The 19,446-nt window shown below is 38.8% G+C and overlaps 2 protein-coding genes across 4 annotated transcripts in view; both read left to right on the top strand.

Moving 5' to 3' along the window:
* Positions 1-6,264, top strand: part of cux1a (cut-like homeobox 1a) — a 61,065-nt gene extending 54,801 nt beyond the window's left edge. For all 3 annotated transcript variants that reach the window (XM_024276599.2, XM_024276598.2, XM_024276600.2), the window contains one exon: positions 133-6,264. In XM_024276599.2, the coding sequence (XP_024132367.1) occupies positions 133-637 (505 nt within the window). In that variant the 3' untranslated portion in view covers positions 638-6,264. The remainder of the gene's footprint in view (positions 1-132) is intronic.
* cux1b (cut-like homeobox 1b) lies at positions 4,199-10,478 on the top strand. The gene is made up of 8 exons (XM_024276601.2): positions 4,199-6,695; positions 7,808-7,923; positions 8,011-8,127; positions 8,240-8,323; positions 9,289-9,345; positions 9,419-9,499; positions 9,576-9,640; positions 9,719-10,478. Exons 1-8 carry the CDS (start codon positions 6,599-6,601, stop codon positions 9,765-9,767), a joined length of 666 nt encoding a protein of 221 aa, XP_024132369.1. The 5' UTR covers positions 4,199-6,598; the 3' UTR covers positions 9,768-10,478.
* Positions 10,479-19,446: the final 8,968 nt, after the last annotated feature.

Genomic DNA, 19,446 nt, shown 5'->3' with positions numbered 1-19,446 from the left:
ATTTTAAAGTCATGGCGAGCAGAAATAATTGCACTTCTCATTAGGATTATCTAATTAAGCCAAAGCCGGTGACATTTCATTAACTAAAGGCCATGTTTGACAACTCCGACTGAACTCATGTTTATCCAATAGGTCACGCATCAGAAGAGAGCTCTTCATAGAGGAAATCCAGGCGGCCGGAGGAGTGGGGACTGGCAGCGAGGGGGGCTCCCCTTCCCTTCGCGGGTCCAAATCAGGGGAAGGGGATAGCTGTGATGGCACCGAGTCTGAGGGCACAGCGGAGACTCGTCACGGACTAGGCATTGGCATGGATGACCCCCGAGGATGCAAAGACCACGACATGGAGGCGGAGTCTGAGGCGGGGGGCTCTAATAACTCCCCTGCCCAGTTGGACTGCGCCACCTCAGGCTTAGCCGGGCCGGGCTCCAGCTGTGGACAGAGCGGGCTGGGGCTCTTTGGGCTTACAGACGCGTCCTCCAGTAGCTCTGCCTCTAGTACAATTCTCCCAGCCTCTGGCCACGCCAGAAACCCCAGGGACAACAATCTGCGCAAGAAGAAAGCAGCCAATCTCAATAATATCATCCACAGGCTGGAGAAGGCTGCAAGCAAAGAGGATCCTTCAGAGTGGGAGTTCTAGCTCCCTCTGACTGTCCTTCATCCCCGTCGTCTCATAACCTCACAACCTCTAACCTTGGACCCCTCCTGCTCTGTTCCAGTTGGAGGTTGGACACAGCCAAAGTCAAGCTCAGCAGCCATTTTTATTACGTAGAAGCTTTCCAAAAAAGAGGAAAGAAACAAAGAGTGGTCGGGGGAAGAAAAAACCCTTAAAAGAAGATTTACTGAATACATAGAAGAACAAAATAAGATAACTTAAGTGTCTCTCCTCTTTTTTTTTTTTTTTTTTTTTAATATTTGTTTTTGTACTGAGAAAAGCACTTAGCCGTCCTGCTGGCCTCCGGCCCTGCTGTACCTCCCCCCTATCACCAGCCACTGGTGCACCAGACTGATTAGTCCTGAGCTGGGGTCTGACCCACAGCTGGGGTTGAAACCTGTACTCAGTAACACAGGCAAGGCCTGACACAGCAGCTGTCACAGTGATAGACACTGATAGACGATAGATAGAGACAGGAACTCTCTTACAAGAACTCTCACTTTGTTAAAGGAGATTTTTTTCCGCTCTTCTTGTCACTTCCCAAGTGTCCACAAACCTCCCCTCACTCAGTGAGACGCCTCATTTTTCACACTGTAGAGTGACTGTTACAAACCCTTTGCCTTTTTCACTCACTGCGTGTGTGTTTTGTGTGTTGGGGGGGTTGTGTCGGTGTGTATGCGTTTGCATGCATACACACTCAGAAAGCGTGTGTGTGTCTATGTGCGTGTGTGCTCTCTTCTCAATGGCAGCATGATTTTTATTTTTATTTTTTTATGTCCTACTCAAAGCCTTCTGGCTGAGCTGCCGGGGGTTACTGACCGATGAACTTAGACCTGTTGCGTCGCCTATCCTGCTGACGGCCATGGGATGGCCAGAAGGATCTGATGTTCATCACAAACACACGTACTCACCTGAAGAGGAAGGAAAGAACCCTCGTTTTTTTTTATTTTTGTTTTTTTGCCTCCTTACACCTTTCTTTGTAGGATGAAGGATGATCTGTTTCTGATACTGCTATCTGGTTGCCAATAAGAGATTGCACAGTCTATTGACTCTAAAGAGAACAAAATAAGAAGCATTTTAATCAGTACAAACTAAGAACAGAAAAAAAAACATTAAAATTCTTGGATTTTTTTTTTTTTTTTTTTTGAGATACAGTACAAACAAATTCCAGCGGTACTGTAGCTGTCACCTTTTGTTGATTCAATTCGTGCACACCTGAACCCAGCACTGGACCTGCTGGAAACCTGTTCACAAACTCGTCTTTTATAGGCCAAATCAGGAAGAGTGTGTGAGTGTGCGAATGCTTGTCTTCTCGTGTGCATTTTTACTTGCCTGCATGTAAGTCAGGGTTAAGGTCAATTCACTCAGTTGAATTTAAAAAAAAAAAAAAAAATCTAAAAAAAAAAAGAATTTTATTGACTGAAAAAAGGGTTTAAGCAAGCAAACTTGCTGAACTCGTGTACTTTCTGCTGGTTGCTGTCGAAGTGAGTTCACCCCAACCCTGGTGTGAGTAGTTGCCACTCTCCTCCAGTCTCTCCTGTATCCAGGGATGTAAGTCTTTTTTTGCATTAAATTCTACTGTATACACTACAAATTATAAGGCATATCACCTCCTCCCTGTCCCACACAAGCCCTCAGTGCCTGTCAGCCCACTGCCTCCCCTTTTTTGTGCGTGTTTGCGCGCATGCCTGTTGCGTGTGCGAGATTGAGGTGTAATCCAATGCGTGGGGGTCATATTTCGTATCTACTTGCACACACTACTAGTGCACAACTGACACCCTTCTTTAAGCTGTTTGATGCGTTACCATTACATTAATCTTCTCACAAAGTAGTGTAATATTATGATTTACTGTAGCTTGGTTTTATTGCTATTTTGCATTTATAGTTTGGTTTTTATTCTGCTTATTTATAGGTGCTGTATTTTTTTTTTCATTTAATGTCTTATCATACAAGTTGTCAATTTTTTAAGGGATTATACTGTTCCTGAGGGCAAGTAACATTTTTATTAGACGTATAGACTGCCGGCAGTATTGGTTAATATTTACAAAGATGTACTAGTTCTCGTTTGTTTGTATATTCATGAATCCTAAAGTTTAGTGTCATTTCAGTAGCTTTGGAAAAAAATGTGTTTTGCTACGGTTCATGCTCCCATACGCATAAAGCTCTTACCACAACTGTTATGCTCTTAAAATGCTAGCTAGAGAATCAAAGGACATATCAAGATCAGTAGATATAAAATAACCGAATTCATTTTTTTTCTCCTTTTTTCTGATCATTTTTTATATCCCCGACACTAACGCTTGGCAAGGCATGCAGCCAGATGTCGCCCATCTTATTAATCACGCCGATGTAATTATATCTGCTCCAAGTTTGTACGTTTTGTCAAATAGGTCAAGTGAAATTACCTTAACTTGAGAACTCGTGTTGAAAAGAGGTCATATCTGCCAAATTGAGATTAGAGAATCGTACCAGCGAGCAGGTGTGCTGCGCCACAATGAGCAGAGATAGCCAGCCTATGATTATGCAGAATTTCTATTGCAGTTCGTAACAAAGCACTTAGCGAGATCTTTTTATGACTTTAAAGCTTGGACAGGGTCTGCAAACACTACAACGAAAATCCCAGAAGTCTGGGACGTGTATGCCTTTTTAGAAAAAAACAACAAAAAAACGTGTGGTTGTGAACCAAGCACAGACTCTCTCACATTGACACTAAAACATGGAGACGCAATTTGGCCGGACCCATTCTCATCTCTGTCGTAAACTATGTTCATATCAAACTTGTCCTGAACAGTACAGTACAGTCATCTAGTGTTTTATAGTGCAGTACAGTTGATGACTGTATCGTACATTTGACCGTTGACTGTACAGCAAAGTACAGTACAGTGCAGTTGATGACTGTACTGAACATTTGACCGTTGACTGTACAGCAAAGTACAGTACAGTACAGTGCAGTTGATGACTGTACTGTACATTTAAAGACTGTACTGTAAAGTTGATGATTGTACTGTACAGTTGACTGTACCTTACTGTACAGTCATCAACTGTACAGTACAGTCTTTAAATGTACAGTACAGTCATCAACTGCACTGTACTGTACAGCCATCAACTGTAAATTACAGTCATCAACTGTACCTTACTGTACAGTCATCAACTGCACTCTACTGTTCAGTCATCAACTGTAAAGTACAGTCATCAACTGCACTCTACTGTACAGTCATCAACTGCACTGTACTTTACAGTCATCAACTGTAAATAACAGTCATCAACTGCACTGTACTGTTCAGTCATCAACTGTACAGTACAGTCATCAACTGCACTCTACTGTACAGTCATCAACTGAACTCTACTGTTCAGTCATCAACTGCACTGTACTTTACAGTCATCAACTGTAAATTACAGTCATCAACTGCACTGTACTGTACAGTCATCAACTGTAAAATACAGTCATCAGCTGCACAATAGTGTACAGTTGATGACTGTACTGTAAAGTTGATGACTGTACAGTAGAGTTGATGACTGTACTTTATTGTGCAGTTGATGACTCTACTGTAGAGTTGATGACTGTACTCTATTGTGCAGTTGATGACTGTACTTTACAGTGGAGTCATCAACTGTGCTGTACAATTCAATTGAATCCATTGATCCGAATTGGATTATACGATAATTATCTGATAATTGTAAAACTTTTCCAACGCGGGCCTGTCTCAGGGTAGAGCAGATGTGAGACATCCGTCCTCCCTGAGGGGCCTCACCTCATTTTAACATTTCAAGGGTCCATCAGCTCACCTAAACCACGTGAGATCATCAGATTTGTGCCTTTATCTGCCAAGCAGGGCACCAAGCTAGTGATATCGTCAGCTGTTCATATCGCTCACCCTGGTCCAAAGTTTTCTTCTCGTGGTCTTCATAATATTGGTACGTTCTCTGGAGGGGAGCTTGTGTGTATTTACTAGTAACGGGAGGAAAGAAATTACGACTGAGCTGCAGTCATTTTTGGAGTCCGGGTATCATTTCAAACTATTGTCTATGTTTTTATCCCCCCTTCCCCTCCCTCCCTCTCTTCACGATGCATTTCTTATGTTGTACTCAAACTATCAGTGAAAGGCCAGAGCTTTGAATGAAGGAGGAAGCATGTAGAATCAGCATACACTGTAATAACACTGAATTTATTCACGGGGCATTTTGTATTTTTCTGTTTGTGTCAGGTTTGCTGTGACATTAATTGCGGCACTACAGGTATTGATAATGACGTGTGCCAATTCTAATGCTTATCTGGAAAAAAAAAAGTGTGTAAATACAGTCAATCGAGTAGCTGATTGATTCACTATTGTCACAGTGTGCTTTTTGTCTGAAGGCAGGAGGAGAGAAGGGACGATTCAGGACTTTTCCATGATCCACAGATATTTTTCTACAAATTTAAATCAGATGATTCTATACACTGTTGAATAACATTGTAAAGGTGTAACAAATGCTGTATATCTTATCATGTTTTCTGAAGTCGTAAAGCTTTACTGTATGATCTGTTGAAGTAGTGGTTCTTCATTTTGACACGTTAGTTGTAATGGAAGCCGGAAAAGCAGCACTGGTCACATTCAGGAAAAAAGAAAAAGAAAAAAAGACAAACCTCAGATGTTTTTGTAATACTTTTAGAATATATCTTATGAAGTGGGTTTTTGTAAGGAAACACTTTCTGAATCAGTGGTGCTGTATGCATAGCACACTCAGTTATACATTTTCACATTATACAGCACAATACACTCTCGTCTTTTAACCCCGCCCCTCTTCCACTCGCGTGCATTTTCCTTTCACCGAATTTGGAAGTCTTAGCCCATTTTATTTTTTTGCTTATTTTTTAGCTACGAGCTCGACGCTGAGACAATAAACACGAAGTCGAGGCTCGCACGACTTAAAGAGAAGACGCAAAAGCCAAATAGTGACATCTTTTTTCGTTTGTTTGTTTTCCCACTTCTGTTGAAAGGTCGCGACAGAAATTTTTTTGTGTATTTGCTACCTAGTGTCGTTGCTTCATTTCACCCATAGCTTCAACCACAGTGTAGTCTGATGACCAAATGACCTGGGGAGATCTTCACCCCCCTTTCCTCTTCCTCCTCCTCCTCTTTTGGAAAGCTTTAAGATTCTTGTTGAGGCTTCAGCAAGTTCAGAGTGTTTTTAGAGGATTTTTCTCCAACCTATCCATCAACGACGTTGAAGTAATAATTTTTCATCATCTTAATTTGTGTGTGCGTGTGCGAGTATGTGTTTGTTGTAGTACAAAAGGCTGCATGACTGTAAAGGGATGTTGTGTTTTTTTTTTTTCTTTGAAAGTTGTTTCCTCAGCACTTCTGTCACTCATGAGATGCTCTTTTTTTCCTCCTGTGGGGTCTCCCTTTGGTTTTTTTCATGTATCATTGTTTCTTTTATCTTTCTATTTACTAAGCGTATCATGTTGTTTGTTCTCAGCACTGTAAAACAGTCCCTTCTACAACATTGAAAAGCAATATCACTGTATGAAACGTTCACAATGTATTTGTTATGATTGACATTTGATTCATCATTATTATTCACTTGCACCCTAGGTGTGATAATTGAAGTAAATCTCTTTTATACAAATACTAACAGAGTTCTGTCGTGTGCTTTTTTTCTGTTGGAAAACATTGGGGGGGTTTGAAAAAAAAAAAAAAGTATTCTCAGAGAAAAAGAAATAGTTGGTTAGAAACTAGGAACAAACAAGTCTTTTCAGCCATTTGCATCTTTTTCAGGTGAGTTATCCCGAGGATTACAGATTATTTGAACAAATTGAGTAACCCGAGTAACGGTTGACGTGCTCTGCTCCTGACAGGCCGCTACTCTGAGCTGCAGGGAGAGTTCTCTGCTGCAGTTCGGACCAGCTCGGAGCAAAAGGAGCTCATCCTGAAGCTGGAGCATGACCTGAGCACCATCCAGGCCATGTCCTCCCTGCCGCGCCCCGAAGCCGACGGATCGGAGATCAGCAACATGGGGAACATCCCGGAGCCCATTAAGGAGGCCTCTGCATCGTTTGCTGGTAAAATCCTCGATTTATGGAGTTTGAGTAGATTTTAGGATTTTAGAAAATCACAATTTATTACTTTTAAATTTTTATAAGGTATTCTTTTTTAAATTGTTAAAGGCATTAGTGGTCTTGCCTCAGAAATGATGAGCAACACGATTCAAAAATATCAAACCCAAGGAGAGGAGCTGCTCATGGTGACTGCATTTGGTCCTTCACAGTAAAAGCCCACAGATCCTGAACACAATACCTGTCAAATTAAAAGCCCTTCCAGATCTAAAACAGTTTTTTTGTAAAGTAAAGCAGTGGGTTAAGTCCAATCAAGCCGGTGCACATTAGAGCTCTTGTTTTGCTAGTGTTTTGTTGTAATTGTTCTTTGTTTGTTGCTTTTGTTTATTCTCAGGGACCTGTTAGCTACATGGCTTGTGGACATGGCATCAGTTGTGTTAGAAATTCTAACAATGTTTTTTTTTTTGTCCTGTTCCTCTTAGCTAAAAAAATAAATAAATAAAATGTCTGGAGCATTAAGTTTGGCAGACAAATGTTGACAAGCCAAAAAAAAAAAAAAAAAGAGGTCCTTGTTTACTTTTTAACAAAATAAGGATAATTTGATTTCATTTTATCAGCGTAGAAAAAAGCATTAGCAAGAACAATAAGGATATTAATTCAGGAAATTAGACAATTTTATTAGTGTGTAAATGTGTTAGTCTGGGGCAGAATCCAGGATGTTTCAATAAAACTGAGTAAAGCTTCTGTAATGAATGAGGTTTAACTGTAAAGCACAGAGGAGGCAGTATCATGGTATGTGGCTTCATTAGTGGAGAACGCTTGTAGCAATTAGAGTAAACTGATTTTTTTGTGCAGCTTTGATGGTGGTGGAAAAAAATCATCATTACAGATCTTTAGATTTACATTTTTTTTAATAAACAGTAGAAAAAAAGCAGCTTGTTTTATTGAAATATTTTCATTTCCTCTCCATGCTTCATTGAGAAGAGTTTCCTTTGAAGTGAACGCTGCAGTTAAACTGCTGCTTCCATCTTCATCCCAGATAATCATATGAAACGCGCCTGGCAGACTTTGATATCTCCATTCAAGTCTCGGTGTGTAACGACTCGGTGTGTTGTCAGCAGGTTCAGGCGTGAGCCCCCACGCGGAGCTTCCTCAGGGCCAGATGGACTCCCTGCTCTCCATCATCTCCAGCCAGAGGGAGCGGTTCCGCTCCCGTAACCAGGAGCTGGAAGCTGTGAGTTTCCCGCGCATACCGCCGCAGACGACACGTCTTCTCTTTGCCAGAGTGTTAACCTTTCATTTTTTCCTCTTCCCTCTGCAGGAGAATCGCTCCCTGCAGCAGACCATGCAGGCCCTGCAGAATGAGCTGGACAGCCTGAGGGCTGACAACATCAAGCTGTACGAGAAAATCAAGTTCCTGCAGAGCTACCCGGGAAAAGTGAGTCTCTCATTGTGACATTCATTCTTGTTTTTATCTGGAAAATCTGAGCCGATGATGATGACGGCTAGGATAGAAGGACATTTCAGTTGTTGTTTTTGTGGTGTTTTAGGCTGGTGGCAGTGATGACACAGTGATGCGTTACTCCTCTCAGTATGAAGAAAGACTGGATCCATTTTCCTCCTTCAGCAAGAGGGTAAAAACACACACAATTCATCACATTTATGTCCTGACATTAAATTAAATTTGTTTTTAAAAGGGCATCACCTTGTTGAAGAGTTTATAGCTTTCCATCTAAAATAGGATTTTTTTTTAAATATACATTACTTATATGCTTATATTAAACCATCTGATTTTATCCTATTTAAATATTTTACTCAAGTTTACTTGAACCAATTTTTCTAACATCAGTTTTCATGGAAGCAGAAACATATTTGGGTTTAAAGGGTTACCAAACAGAGAAGTAGGAGCTGCAGATCAGGACTTGGACTTGAATGGTTTGAACAAATCACAGAATTCAAATGTAGTACCTGATTCAACCTGTAGAGGGCAGCAGGGTACAGACAGTTTTTGACTATATTTTCACAAGTTTATTTTAATTTGTCAAAAAGTTTGCAATGATCAGCACTTTTAAAGTCTAATTTATAGTGATAAACATTTTAAAAAGTTGATTTAGGGTTTGGTTACTCTTTAAGCTAAAATCAAAATATGATTTAAAGCAGTGTTTTTCAACCAGTGTGATGCAGTATGCATGTTTGAGAATTTATTCAATGTCACCTAATTGGTCTAAGAACAGTTCACCATTGCCAGGATATCAGCTCTGTTCATCCAGCAATAGGTTGTACACAGTTTATGGAAAATCTTAAGACTTTCTTTCCTTCTTAATTTTCTTTTTTTTCTTAAGACATAAAAATGACTTAAAATTGTTAATAGGGTCAACAGAGTATCTTATTTATTTATTTTCCCAATTTTTGGTTGGTGGTGTGCCTTGAAAAAAGGTACTTTGTCTTTAAAAAGGTTGAAATTTTTTTACATATTTATATATATATATATATATATATATATATATATATATATATATTCTGTTATTATCAGTTTTTTTTTTCAGATTGCGGCGATCTGCTTTGAGATATAGTTTTGAGATTTTTCTGTTTCTTCCAGGAGCGTCAGCGCCGATACCTGAGCCTCAGTCCTTGGGATAAAGCCACCCTCAGCCTGGCGAGTTTTACTCTCCCTACAGTTCCCAGCATGCATTGTGGTTCCACACAAACTTTATATCTTCTGTCTGCAGGGTCGTGTGATTCTCTCCAACAAGATGGCCAGGACTATTGCTTTCTTCTACACCTTGTTCCTGCACTGTCTGGTCTTCTTGGTGGGTCCATTTAAACACTGGTGCACAGTTCGGGTCAAACCAGATGTATTAACCTCCTTCTCCAAAAAATGTCCAGGTGCTGTACAAGACTGCTTGGAGCGAGAGTATTGGAAGAGACTGCACTGCTTTCTGTGCTAAAAAGTATGTTTCAAAGCGTTTTCTGAAAGGCTTTTATTGAAAATTGCATTAAAGTTTAATATCAAAAATAATATTTTCCAGGTACGCTGACCACCTCCACCGCTTCCATGAGAACGACCAAAACCTCTAGGCTGCTCTGCGTCACAGAGCCAGAGATGCATGTCCTAAAGAAAAGTTTCTGGGCTTTCAATCTCCTTTGTGTTTGTAGTAGCTAGCATCTCCACTAGGGGGCAGCATAGAACTATAAACTGTAACTCGAGGGACATTTTCTGGGTCTTTATGTTTGTTAGAAATTAATGGGAAACCAAAATGAAGTTATGATGATTTAAAAATGACCAAATACTAATTTTAATTTAAATAATTAGATATTTACCAAAGTACATCCCAGTACTTAAGTCTTGATTTTTCAGAATTTTGATTAATATTATGTTATTTGGGTGTTTTAAAGATAGAGGGCTGGAAGGTTAATATATAAAAATACTATAATGGAATAGATGTGTTTTTTTCAAGGTTGTGGTGGAAGTATAATAATAGGGGTTTTTGTTTTTGTTGTGGAATTGATCAATTAATGAAGGATAAGATGTTCTTCCATGAAAAGAAGTTTAATTAAAATGTTTTTTCCCTCACTTCTATACACAGCTTAGACACGCCGATCTATTCTTTGCTCTTGATATCAACAGTGGGATTGATGAGTGACTGGCTGTGGATTTTAGTCGACTGTTTCGTTACACATTAATGACACGTTGACGGTTATTCAAAGTGTAAACTCAGCTTCAGCAGTTTCTTGCATGTTTGCTTCTCCTTTTTCCTTCTTTCTGTTCAAATAAAATCTATGCAGTTATGTGTCTTGTCGTCATTTAATCAATATTCTGAGCTCTGTGTGCTAATTTAATCTAAATGGGTTTGCAGTGTCTGTACAGAACCAGTTTCCTTTGTTACTAGACTGTCATTTTTTTTTTCAATATTTAGTTGACTTTGACAATATTTTATTGGCTTAGAAAATATATTTCTACATTCAAAAAGGGACTCCTGGTCCGTGCAACACTCTTATTGACCCTTGTGCCATCTGAGGCATGTTTACTTCAAAAGTGGAGTCATCTGGACTCCACAAGACAGCACTGAACTTTTTTTTTTTCCCCAATGACTTTTTTTTTTATCTTCACTGGTGTCCGTGACAGACATGAAATCCTGTCCACCTTTTTCATGGGATGGATCTGACATCAATATAAGGGTGGGGTCATCTGGACCCCATAATAGGGCACTGGGGTTAAAACAACCCACAATAAAAGATAAAACTCAAAATAGTAAATAAAAAGTGTATAATTTGTTCACTAAAAACAGGAAATGGAAAAATGATTTGTTGCCAGATTAAAGTGTATTTGTCATTTTAAAGGATACACAACACATGTTAAAATGGTTCAAACCAGAAAAAAATGTAAAAAATCCAAGAGTACAAAACAGGAACACTGTATAATGATGAGAATGATGCAATAAAGTCAAGCCTATAGAAAGTTTTTGGAAACATGGATGAACAAAGATGATACAATATCAAATTATTTACTATGAAAAAGGGGATTGTGGCAAAAGAGAAAATATAATATGGATCATTTTGGACTAATACAGTATGAATTAAGGTCGAGGAATAACGATTGGCTTCTACAATCCCCTTTTCACACTTTTTTTCTTAGTTTAGTTTAGCTGAGGCCTTTTTATTAGTTTGCATCGTTCTGTGTGTTTTGCTTTACATCTTTGAAATGAATCTAATCTAACTTTTTCACAATGTGGCACTAGCAAAATGGAAATTAATTAGCTTCCTAATATAATTATTACCAATATTTGTTTTTTTTTTTTTACACCAAACAAGAGATGTATTTGAGGTTATAATCAGATAATCAGTACCTATGAACTTTAATTAAAAATAAAAATTTTGTAGAAACAAATCTACTAAAATCACACCTCCAGAAAAGTCATTGCTGGTAAAAGCAGTTCAGAAATGTTGTAGTTCCATTCATTTGTTAGGGCACAAGAAGCATAAATGAAAGCATCCTTTCATTCATTTTCTAAATCCCTTTTGGGGTCATGGGGTCGCTGGAGCCTATCCTGACAACCTTTGGGTTAAGGTTGGGTACACCCTTGACAGGTTGCCAGTTTGCAAGTAAAATCAGCATGAAATGGTCATTTTGGAGGTTATTTTTCTGTGTTGGCCAATAATCGTCACCACAACAGGCTAACAACCTGCATCTTTATGTTTTGGGCTTTTTTGTGTGATCATGTGTTGCAGAAGAAAGTGGATCATAAGTGATGAGAATGCAGTCTCACTGTCTAGACGTGTGAGCTATGAGAGTGTGCACGGTCATTTCTTTACAAACAGACCAAACCCCTTTAAACTACTCAGTGCAGAAGAGGTTGCATAGCACGGTTGCACCATTTGTAGATGTTTCTATAACTTGACGAGGAGAGCGTAAATACGACGCTGCCGTCCGTTAAACAGCTGATCCAGGAGGAGGAAGGAGAGACGACAGACTAATGCCTCCATTGAAACGCACAATTTGCTGATTATGGATTTAAGCCTCGGCAGTCCCACTTAAAGATGCCCCCATCTTAGTAGGACTGAATTAGATTGTATTATTCATGAGGGGGCCTTCTGTTAAAGAGCACCACATCATGCAGCCATTAAAGAGCAGCAGACTTCATCCTCCTCTTTTTGCTGTGTCCTAAACCTCATTTTGCTTATCAATCAGCGCAGAATCAGCACAATTACAGCCTCTCTCTGCCCTCCACACTGCCGGTCACCTTTGGCCTCGTGCTGAGACACACACACCTAATATCTGCTCAATGCCCTCCATCATTCTTATCACTGCAGGCTTCCTGCAGCTGCCCATCATCTGATCCAGCCTTCAAAGAATTTACATAAAACAAATCATTTATATTTATGCAGGGAATTTAAAGCAGACACATTTTTAAAGAAAATTTTTTTTCTTAAATGGAAAGTGTTTTCATCCTTTTTTTTCTTTTTTTTTTTCTTGCGTGACAGCTGTAATAGACAAAAATCCAAAGTAAGCTCCCCGGGAGGCTGAACTTCAATCCTTGTAGGATAATACTACAAGAATGGAGGACTCTAAAGTAGTAGAGCTCTTTGGGAATTCTCCGCTCCCTGTCTGTGAGCCGATCATGACGGCAAGGCCATCAGGAAGAGGTCGACAGAGGTCAAATAGGGGCCGCTTTATTTCTTACTGGAGGGAACATGTCACGGGATGTCATTGACACAGTTGAAGAAAGCTCATGAACGTGCTCGTCTTTTAGCTGAATATATTTGTGTTTTATTCAGTCTTTTTAAGCCTCTTTTTTTGTTTAAAGTCAACTACTAAAATAAAATTAAGTGTTTTCTATAAGATAAATAGGGAATTTTTTCAATATTTAACCCTTTCACCTGAGGTGTCGTTGGTGACGCATAAACACAAAATCTTTAACATAATGTAATTTATAAATAGTTAACACAATCAATGTCATTCTAGTAGATTGTAAAGGAGAAAAGCGGCTCACGCCGCTTTTCTCCTTTACAATCTACTAGAATGACATTGATTGTCTTAACAATTTAAAAATTACAGTAAATTGAAGACTGGAGATCCTATGCCAACACAAACACACATTTTTTTTCTGTCAATACATCCTGCCGGGAGAGGAATCAGGAGTGCTGAATCTGGGTTTAGTTTGGCAGGTAAGATTTTTCTCCCTCAGCGCCATTCAGAGCCACGGTCTTCATTCATTCCTTCGCCGCTGTGAAAATCTCATTCAGAGCTTTCAACCATTCAGGATTTTTTCTCTTTGTGCCGCTGAGTGGCTCAGACCATAAACTGCAGAGGACTGTTGCATGGATACAAAGAGTGCACGTTTGTTGTGCATGTGTCTGTTAAGGTGATGTTGAGTGGGTGGGTGGGAGGTACTCTTTTGGTTTCTGATTTTAAAAAAATAATAAAAAAAAAAAACATTCAGCAACATTTCTTGACCCCCTCCTGAAACGTCCCTTCTCTCTTTCATCCTTTCCTCTGTCTGCATTAAAGCCGCTTCGCCACCCCCTCCCCCCTTGTGATGGGTGTTGCTATGGAAACAGGCCTCCACTGTCAGGTGGCGGTAGGCTGAATGCGCCCCTACGCTGTGATTTGCTCTGACATTGGCTGGTTGAATCGCTCTCAGACTCCAGGCTGACACATTCCTGATGATGCTGCTGCCCTCAAACCCTAAAGTCTGCCTCTGAAGTTCCCCCTCTGCCCCCTTCATCTGTGCAAAGATATGTTAAGAAACAGACTTCAAAATAGAAAAATCAATTCAGTTTATTACTTGAAATCTTTTTTTTTTTAATAAATAAACTTGGTCATCCCAGAACTTATTTATTATTGTGGAAATGCACAATTTCTGTCTTCATTATTGTTAAAACTAGTTTACAAGAAAATATTTAGTCTCTTTTTATGTATTTATGTGAAAATATACTTACAATATAATCTAAACTTTAACTTTTCACAAGGCAAAGAAGCTGTTTATGTATTTGTTTTTCTGAAAGTTTCTCTGATGAGCAAAAAAATATCTTCATGAACAATCTCATCAGTTACCTTGGAAACAACACAACCTGGATGTTTTTTAACTTTTAAAATCTCATTTTAATGCGTTAATCATTTGTTGACACTTAAAGTAAAAACCCAGTGAAGTGAAATAGTGTGTGCATTTGCAGGATCACAACAGACAAAATGCTTCACAAAAATTAGAATTTGTTGAGATTGCAACCAGTTATGACAATTATATAAGTAACTCATCATCTATTTTTTTTCATTATGACAAGGATTCATATATTCAGTTGGATCTGAAACAGAAAGCACAAAATTTTTGGCTTTTTTTTAAGTATTTTGGAGAAAAATAATAGTTTTTATTACAACCTGTTCATCAGTGTTAATATGTGAATTTTAGTGAGGTTAGTCAATCGCAATGTAACTCTAAAACTTGTCCAAAGACGTAAATAAAAAACATTATGTCTGCAGATCCAAAGAAGTCTGAAAGAAGATTAAAATGTTTCATTTAAAGTATATTGCTCTACTAGCATCCACTGATTTTGTTGGGAAAGTTTCCTAGTAAGATGATAACCCCAGAACTCTTTAACTATAAAAAGTTACACAATCACTTTTCCCAGGTAATTTTTACCCAATATGATATACCCAATAAAGAGTATTTCTCACAAAACATAGTTCAAAATATGACAACACATGATAAATTAAAGTAGTTGTTTTTTTATATATATAATTGTGGTTTATGTAACAAAATGGAAAATAAATACAAGATTCTAAAAACAGGCTTGAAAATGGCTGAAAAAAAAGGGATTTGAGAAGAAAAAATTCCTAAAAAAAAATAACTAACGATAATGGAGTCTTGGTCTTTGGTCCACCCATTCCTGGGACATGTGAGACTCTACCCAGGGACCCATCACACTCAGAAAAACGCAACTTATTGAACATCATGTGAATACTTTTGCTCAGGTGAAAATCACCCAGCGATAGTGCTCTTGGGTTTGTGATAACCTTGGAAAATATGTAGAGTAAAATGTAGTAAAAGTGTTTTTTACAGTGTAAAATAATGATGGTGTGAACTGACACACTTTGTGTGAGCTGATGTTGTGATCACCTGTGCAGCACATGATGGCGTGTTCTTCTCCGTTGTTGTTCTTTCTTCCTGTTGTTTACAGCAGCATCGATGGCAGTGCTGAGCTATCTTGAGCTGGACCCCGGTGATGCCGGGCTGACTTCATCACATCATACATCACCTCCTGCCAGCTCAGCAGGACACTCACAAACACACGTAGAGGGTGACACAGGAAGCACACACGCGCGGTCGCCAGCGTCCCAGCAGAAGGTCGTCTGAGGATCAGGACTGCTAATTTCTTGGCAACTGAGTAGGGTTACCGCAGGTAGAAGTGCAACCTCAAAGTGGTTACACCCAGCAGGGGCTTAGACCAGTCTGCACTCAGTCTGTACAGATAGAGAAAGTACGGCTTGTTTGCTAAAGATTTGTTTTTACCGAAGGGAGTTACTGATGGGGTAGAGTTGGGCTGAAACACCCATGAAAGGTTGGGCCATGCTATGCTAACAGCACCGCTGGTTTTCCATGTTCTAATGATTTAAAGACCCTTTCCAGTGAAAATTTGTGTCTTTAACAGGTTTTTATTTCATTATCTCATGATGGGGGCATGTTTAAATAATTAATCTTAAAATTGCATTACTGAGTATTTCTTTATTCCAATCATTGAGAATCAGGAGCAGAAGAAAAAATGCAGTTTGAGAAAGCCGGCAGCTGTAAGCTAGCAGCTACAATCAGAAGACCACAAGCTCCTTGCTCTGCTTCATTCCGATGCATCCGCTCATAAACAATTAGATTATGTCGATCTTTTTTTTCCTCATCTGAGCTGTTATCTGGCAGAAAACTGTACAAAGATACCTCAAATGTATTCAACATTTTTGTTGCACCACAAATGTTAGGTTGGGTTTGTGAGGGGTTGTAAGCTAGGGAGAGAGAGTGTCTCCAGATGGGTGACGGGAAGGGGAGGTGGAGTTGCTTCATCCCATGAGTCTCGCTCACAAGCCAGAAATGAATTTCTAATGAAATACTGCCACTCTGCAGAAACTATGTCCTAAAAAACAATATAAAGGTGTATTATTTTGGTTAAAAACAATATAATCACAAATAAAAGGTCAACAGGAATGCTTTTACAATAGATCAAAAAAAAGATAATAGTCTTTTTATCAGTTGGGGGAAAGTCTATTTTTTCTATGGGTCGCAAGAGTTGCCGTGGCTCTTACTACCAATTCTGGAGTCTAGGGGCCAGCACCAGAACACAACACAGCTACCACAAGAGTGGTACTTTGAGGGCTGGACTTTAGTACAACCAACTGCTGTGAGTAGACAGTACCACCACACGAGCCGGGGTCTGAGCTCTAACGACTCCCACCTGGTTTCTCTCTTGAGTTTGGATTGGGGGGAAGGGCCCGGAAGGTTGGTGTATCCTGGCTCTCACTTTCTGCTCACAGAAAACACGTTTTTGGTTTGATGAATTCTAAATAAAATGATCGGGTTTGCTATGTACATGTAAATGGATGATACATTATTTTGTTTTAAAAATGCAAAGCAATTTGAGTTACTGTAAATAAAGCAGTGCTATACAAATGGAGTTAGATTTGATTTGATTGGTCTGGTTGTACTTGACTTGGTTTGGCTTGATTAAAATGTTATTTGTAGTTGATTTGATTTTGTCTGATTAGGTTCTGTTTAGTTTAGTTTAGTTTAGTTTAGTTTAGTTTAGTTTAGTTTAGTTTAGTTTAGTTTAGTTTAGTTTAGTTTAGTTTAGTTTGGTTTGACTGGACTGGACTGGACTGGACTTGGTTTGCTTTAATTTAAATTCGATTTGTGTTTGATTTAATTTGATTTGACTGGTTTAGTTTAGTTTAGTTTAGTTTAGTTTAGTTTAGTTTAGTTTAGTTTAGTTTAGTTTAGTTTAGTTTAGTTTAGTTTAGTTTAGTTTGGTCTGGTTTGACTTGACTTGACTTGGTTTTGTTCAATTCAATGTTATTCGATTTTTTTATTCCATTTATTTGATTTTGTTTTATTTGATTTGGGGGAGAAATTGACACAATTTGAGATTTTTTAATAAAGGGGTGTTTCCTGATCCCCATAAGTGCAGATTTACCTGGAAAAAGTTATAGTAAATGACTTATTTTAAAGCAGGATGCAGCAGGGATTTTCTCTCCATCCCCCCAAAAATATTTCAAAGACAACATTTTCAGTGCACCCCAGCACTTTTTTTTCTCCCAGACAGAACAAAGCAGAGGAAGTTTCTCATTAAAACCCACACATCCTTAAACAGCCCCAGGAGGCCAATCTCCATCCCAACCACTCCGGACACTTTCTCCGAGAACCATCTCAAAAGCATCCCTCTTCTTTTAGCCTCCTCGTCTGCTCCCTGGAGTCTAAATGTTGCTCCTTCTGACCTGTTGATCAATGAGCCCTAATGAGGAGAAGCATCGTTTTGTGCACGCGAGGGAGACAAAGACATCAACCTGGAGCGCACAAGGAGTAAAACTGTTGCCCTTTAGGGCAGAATTTATCTGGAAGCAAAGTGATGAAGTGTCGCTTGGACTGACGAAGACATGGAGCGAATGAGGCAGATGTGTGAGAAAAATGCAGATGGGGAGGACGCTGAGGAGGACACTGAGGAGGACACTGAGGAGGACACTGCCCCCTCAGGGCTCCCGTCAATTCGTCCTTCCGGCAGGAAGTGTTTAAAGATCAATAAACCTTCAGAGGAAGACAAAGAGAGTGCCCTTACTCACTTTGTTTTCTCTTAAGCTACTTTTTGCCTCGTCATTGGTTTAAATATAGAATGCTGGCGTAAAGGTTTTTATCATTTTCACTGTGATTTAAAAAATGATAATAGTTCTCACTAAAACAGGAGGGTTGTGATCTCTTAGCTTCATTGTAAAAAAAACTCTTTTTGAATTGACCTCATACACGGATCCCTCAACGAATGTCCTCAAAAGAGGCCAAGCAAGTAAGTTTCATAGAAATATATATAATATTTCAAAGACAATGTTGCCATAAAAGTGCAAGACAATGCTTCCTGTAAAAAAAATCAATATCTCTGCTAAAATCAGACCAAATTCATACTTTGCATTGATGTTTTTTTTTAATTAATGAGGGCTATTTAAGTCTCCTGTTTCAGCAGAACTGATAACATTTTTGAAGCATCACTTCTACTTTCAAAGAAAAGTGCTTATTCCACATTTTATCTTTAATGAAGTAATGTTATATCAAATCTATTTTGAAGCTATTCCTTCCATTTACATTTTCCTTATAGGAAGAAGTATGTGTACACCGCCCAATTGTTCTGTTTCTGGGATGGGTATTGCAATTCTCAAAGCTGGCACTACTTTTACTTAAATGTTAACATGTTATCAGATCAAGAAAAATGTATTGAAAGTCGCCAGAGAAGCATGAGGAACATTAAGTAGAAGTCGTGGTAAATGATTTATCAGTAATTCATTAGACTCAGCGACCATCGATCTCACTGTTTGCTTTCTTCTGCACTGACATGTTTAAAAATCAGAGTCTAACTCTCACTAACTGGAGAAAAACTTTTCTTAATCATGAGTATTCCAGCCATCATTTAAAAAAAATACACATTGGAGTCCTATTGAGTTGTTATTTTCTGAGACATACTAAACACTGACATGGCTCATCCTCTTTCACTACTGTCTGCAGTTTGGGTGGGTTATTATTTCAGTACTTAACCCCACAGATTCAATCCTCTCAGAGCGGATTATAATAAACTAAGCTCCCTGTGCTACTGACTCGGAAGGAGGCATCACCAGACCACATGAGAAGTCGGCCAAACGGCATGCATGTTTATGAACAGTGGCTCAAAAATGCTTTATTGCAAAAAAAATGGGACAAAAGTGTTTAATAACATGAAATTAGGATTTTTGACCAATATTTTCTTTTGAGAACTTAGTCAAATATGCACTAAATATGTAAGCTATTCTCTCACAAAACTGTGTACTTAGTAAGGTAATGAGTTAGTAAAACATTAACACAGAAACATCCCATTTAATTTCTTAGATCAGACAGAATGTATTTTTCTCTTTTTCTACTGAATGCTTCATGTGCACACACATGTTTTATAGAGTAGCTATAAATGTCAGGATGACCTTGTGGGTGTTACCTCTTCATGATATTAACAATATTTGAATCCAACTTTATTAGTTCCGGGCGTTCAC

The sequence above is a fragment of the Oryzias melastigma genome, linkage group LG13 (assembly GCF_002922805.2).
Source record: "Oryzias melastigma strain HK-1 linkage group LG13, ASM292280v2, whole genome shotgun sequence".
In the NCBI taxonomy this organism is placed as follows: domain Eukaryota; kingdom Metazoa; phylum Chordata; class Actinopteri; order Beloniformes; family Adrianichthyidae; genus Oryzias; species Oryzias melastigma.
This window is presented reverse-complemented; position numbering and strand designations above follow the sequence as displayed.

Excerpts from the sequence above, each read along its gene's own strand:
- cux1b (XM_024276601.2), top strand. The coding sequence starts at position 6,599 with ATGTCCTCCCTGCCGCGCCCCGAAGCCGACGGATCGGAGATCAGCAAC. Across the intron at positions 6,696-7,807 it reads GGCCTCTGCATCGTTTGCTG|CAGGTTCAGGCGTGAGCCCC; the intron begins GTAAAATCCTCG and ends GTGTGTTGTCAG. Across the intron at positions 8,324-9,288 it reads TTTCCTCCTTCAGCAAGAGG|GAGCGTCAGCGCCGATACCT; the intron begins GTAAAAACACAC and ends TGTTTCTTCCAG.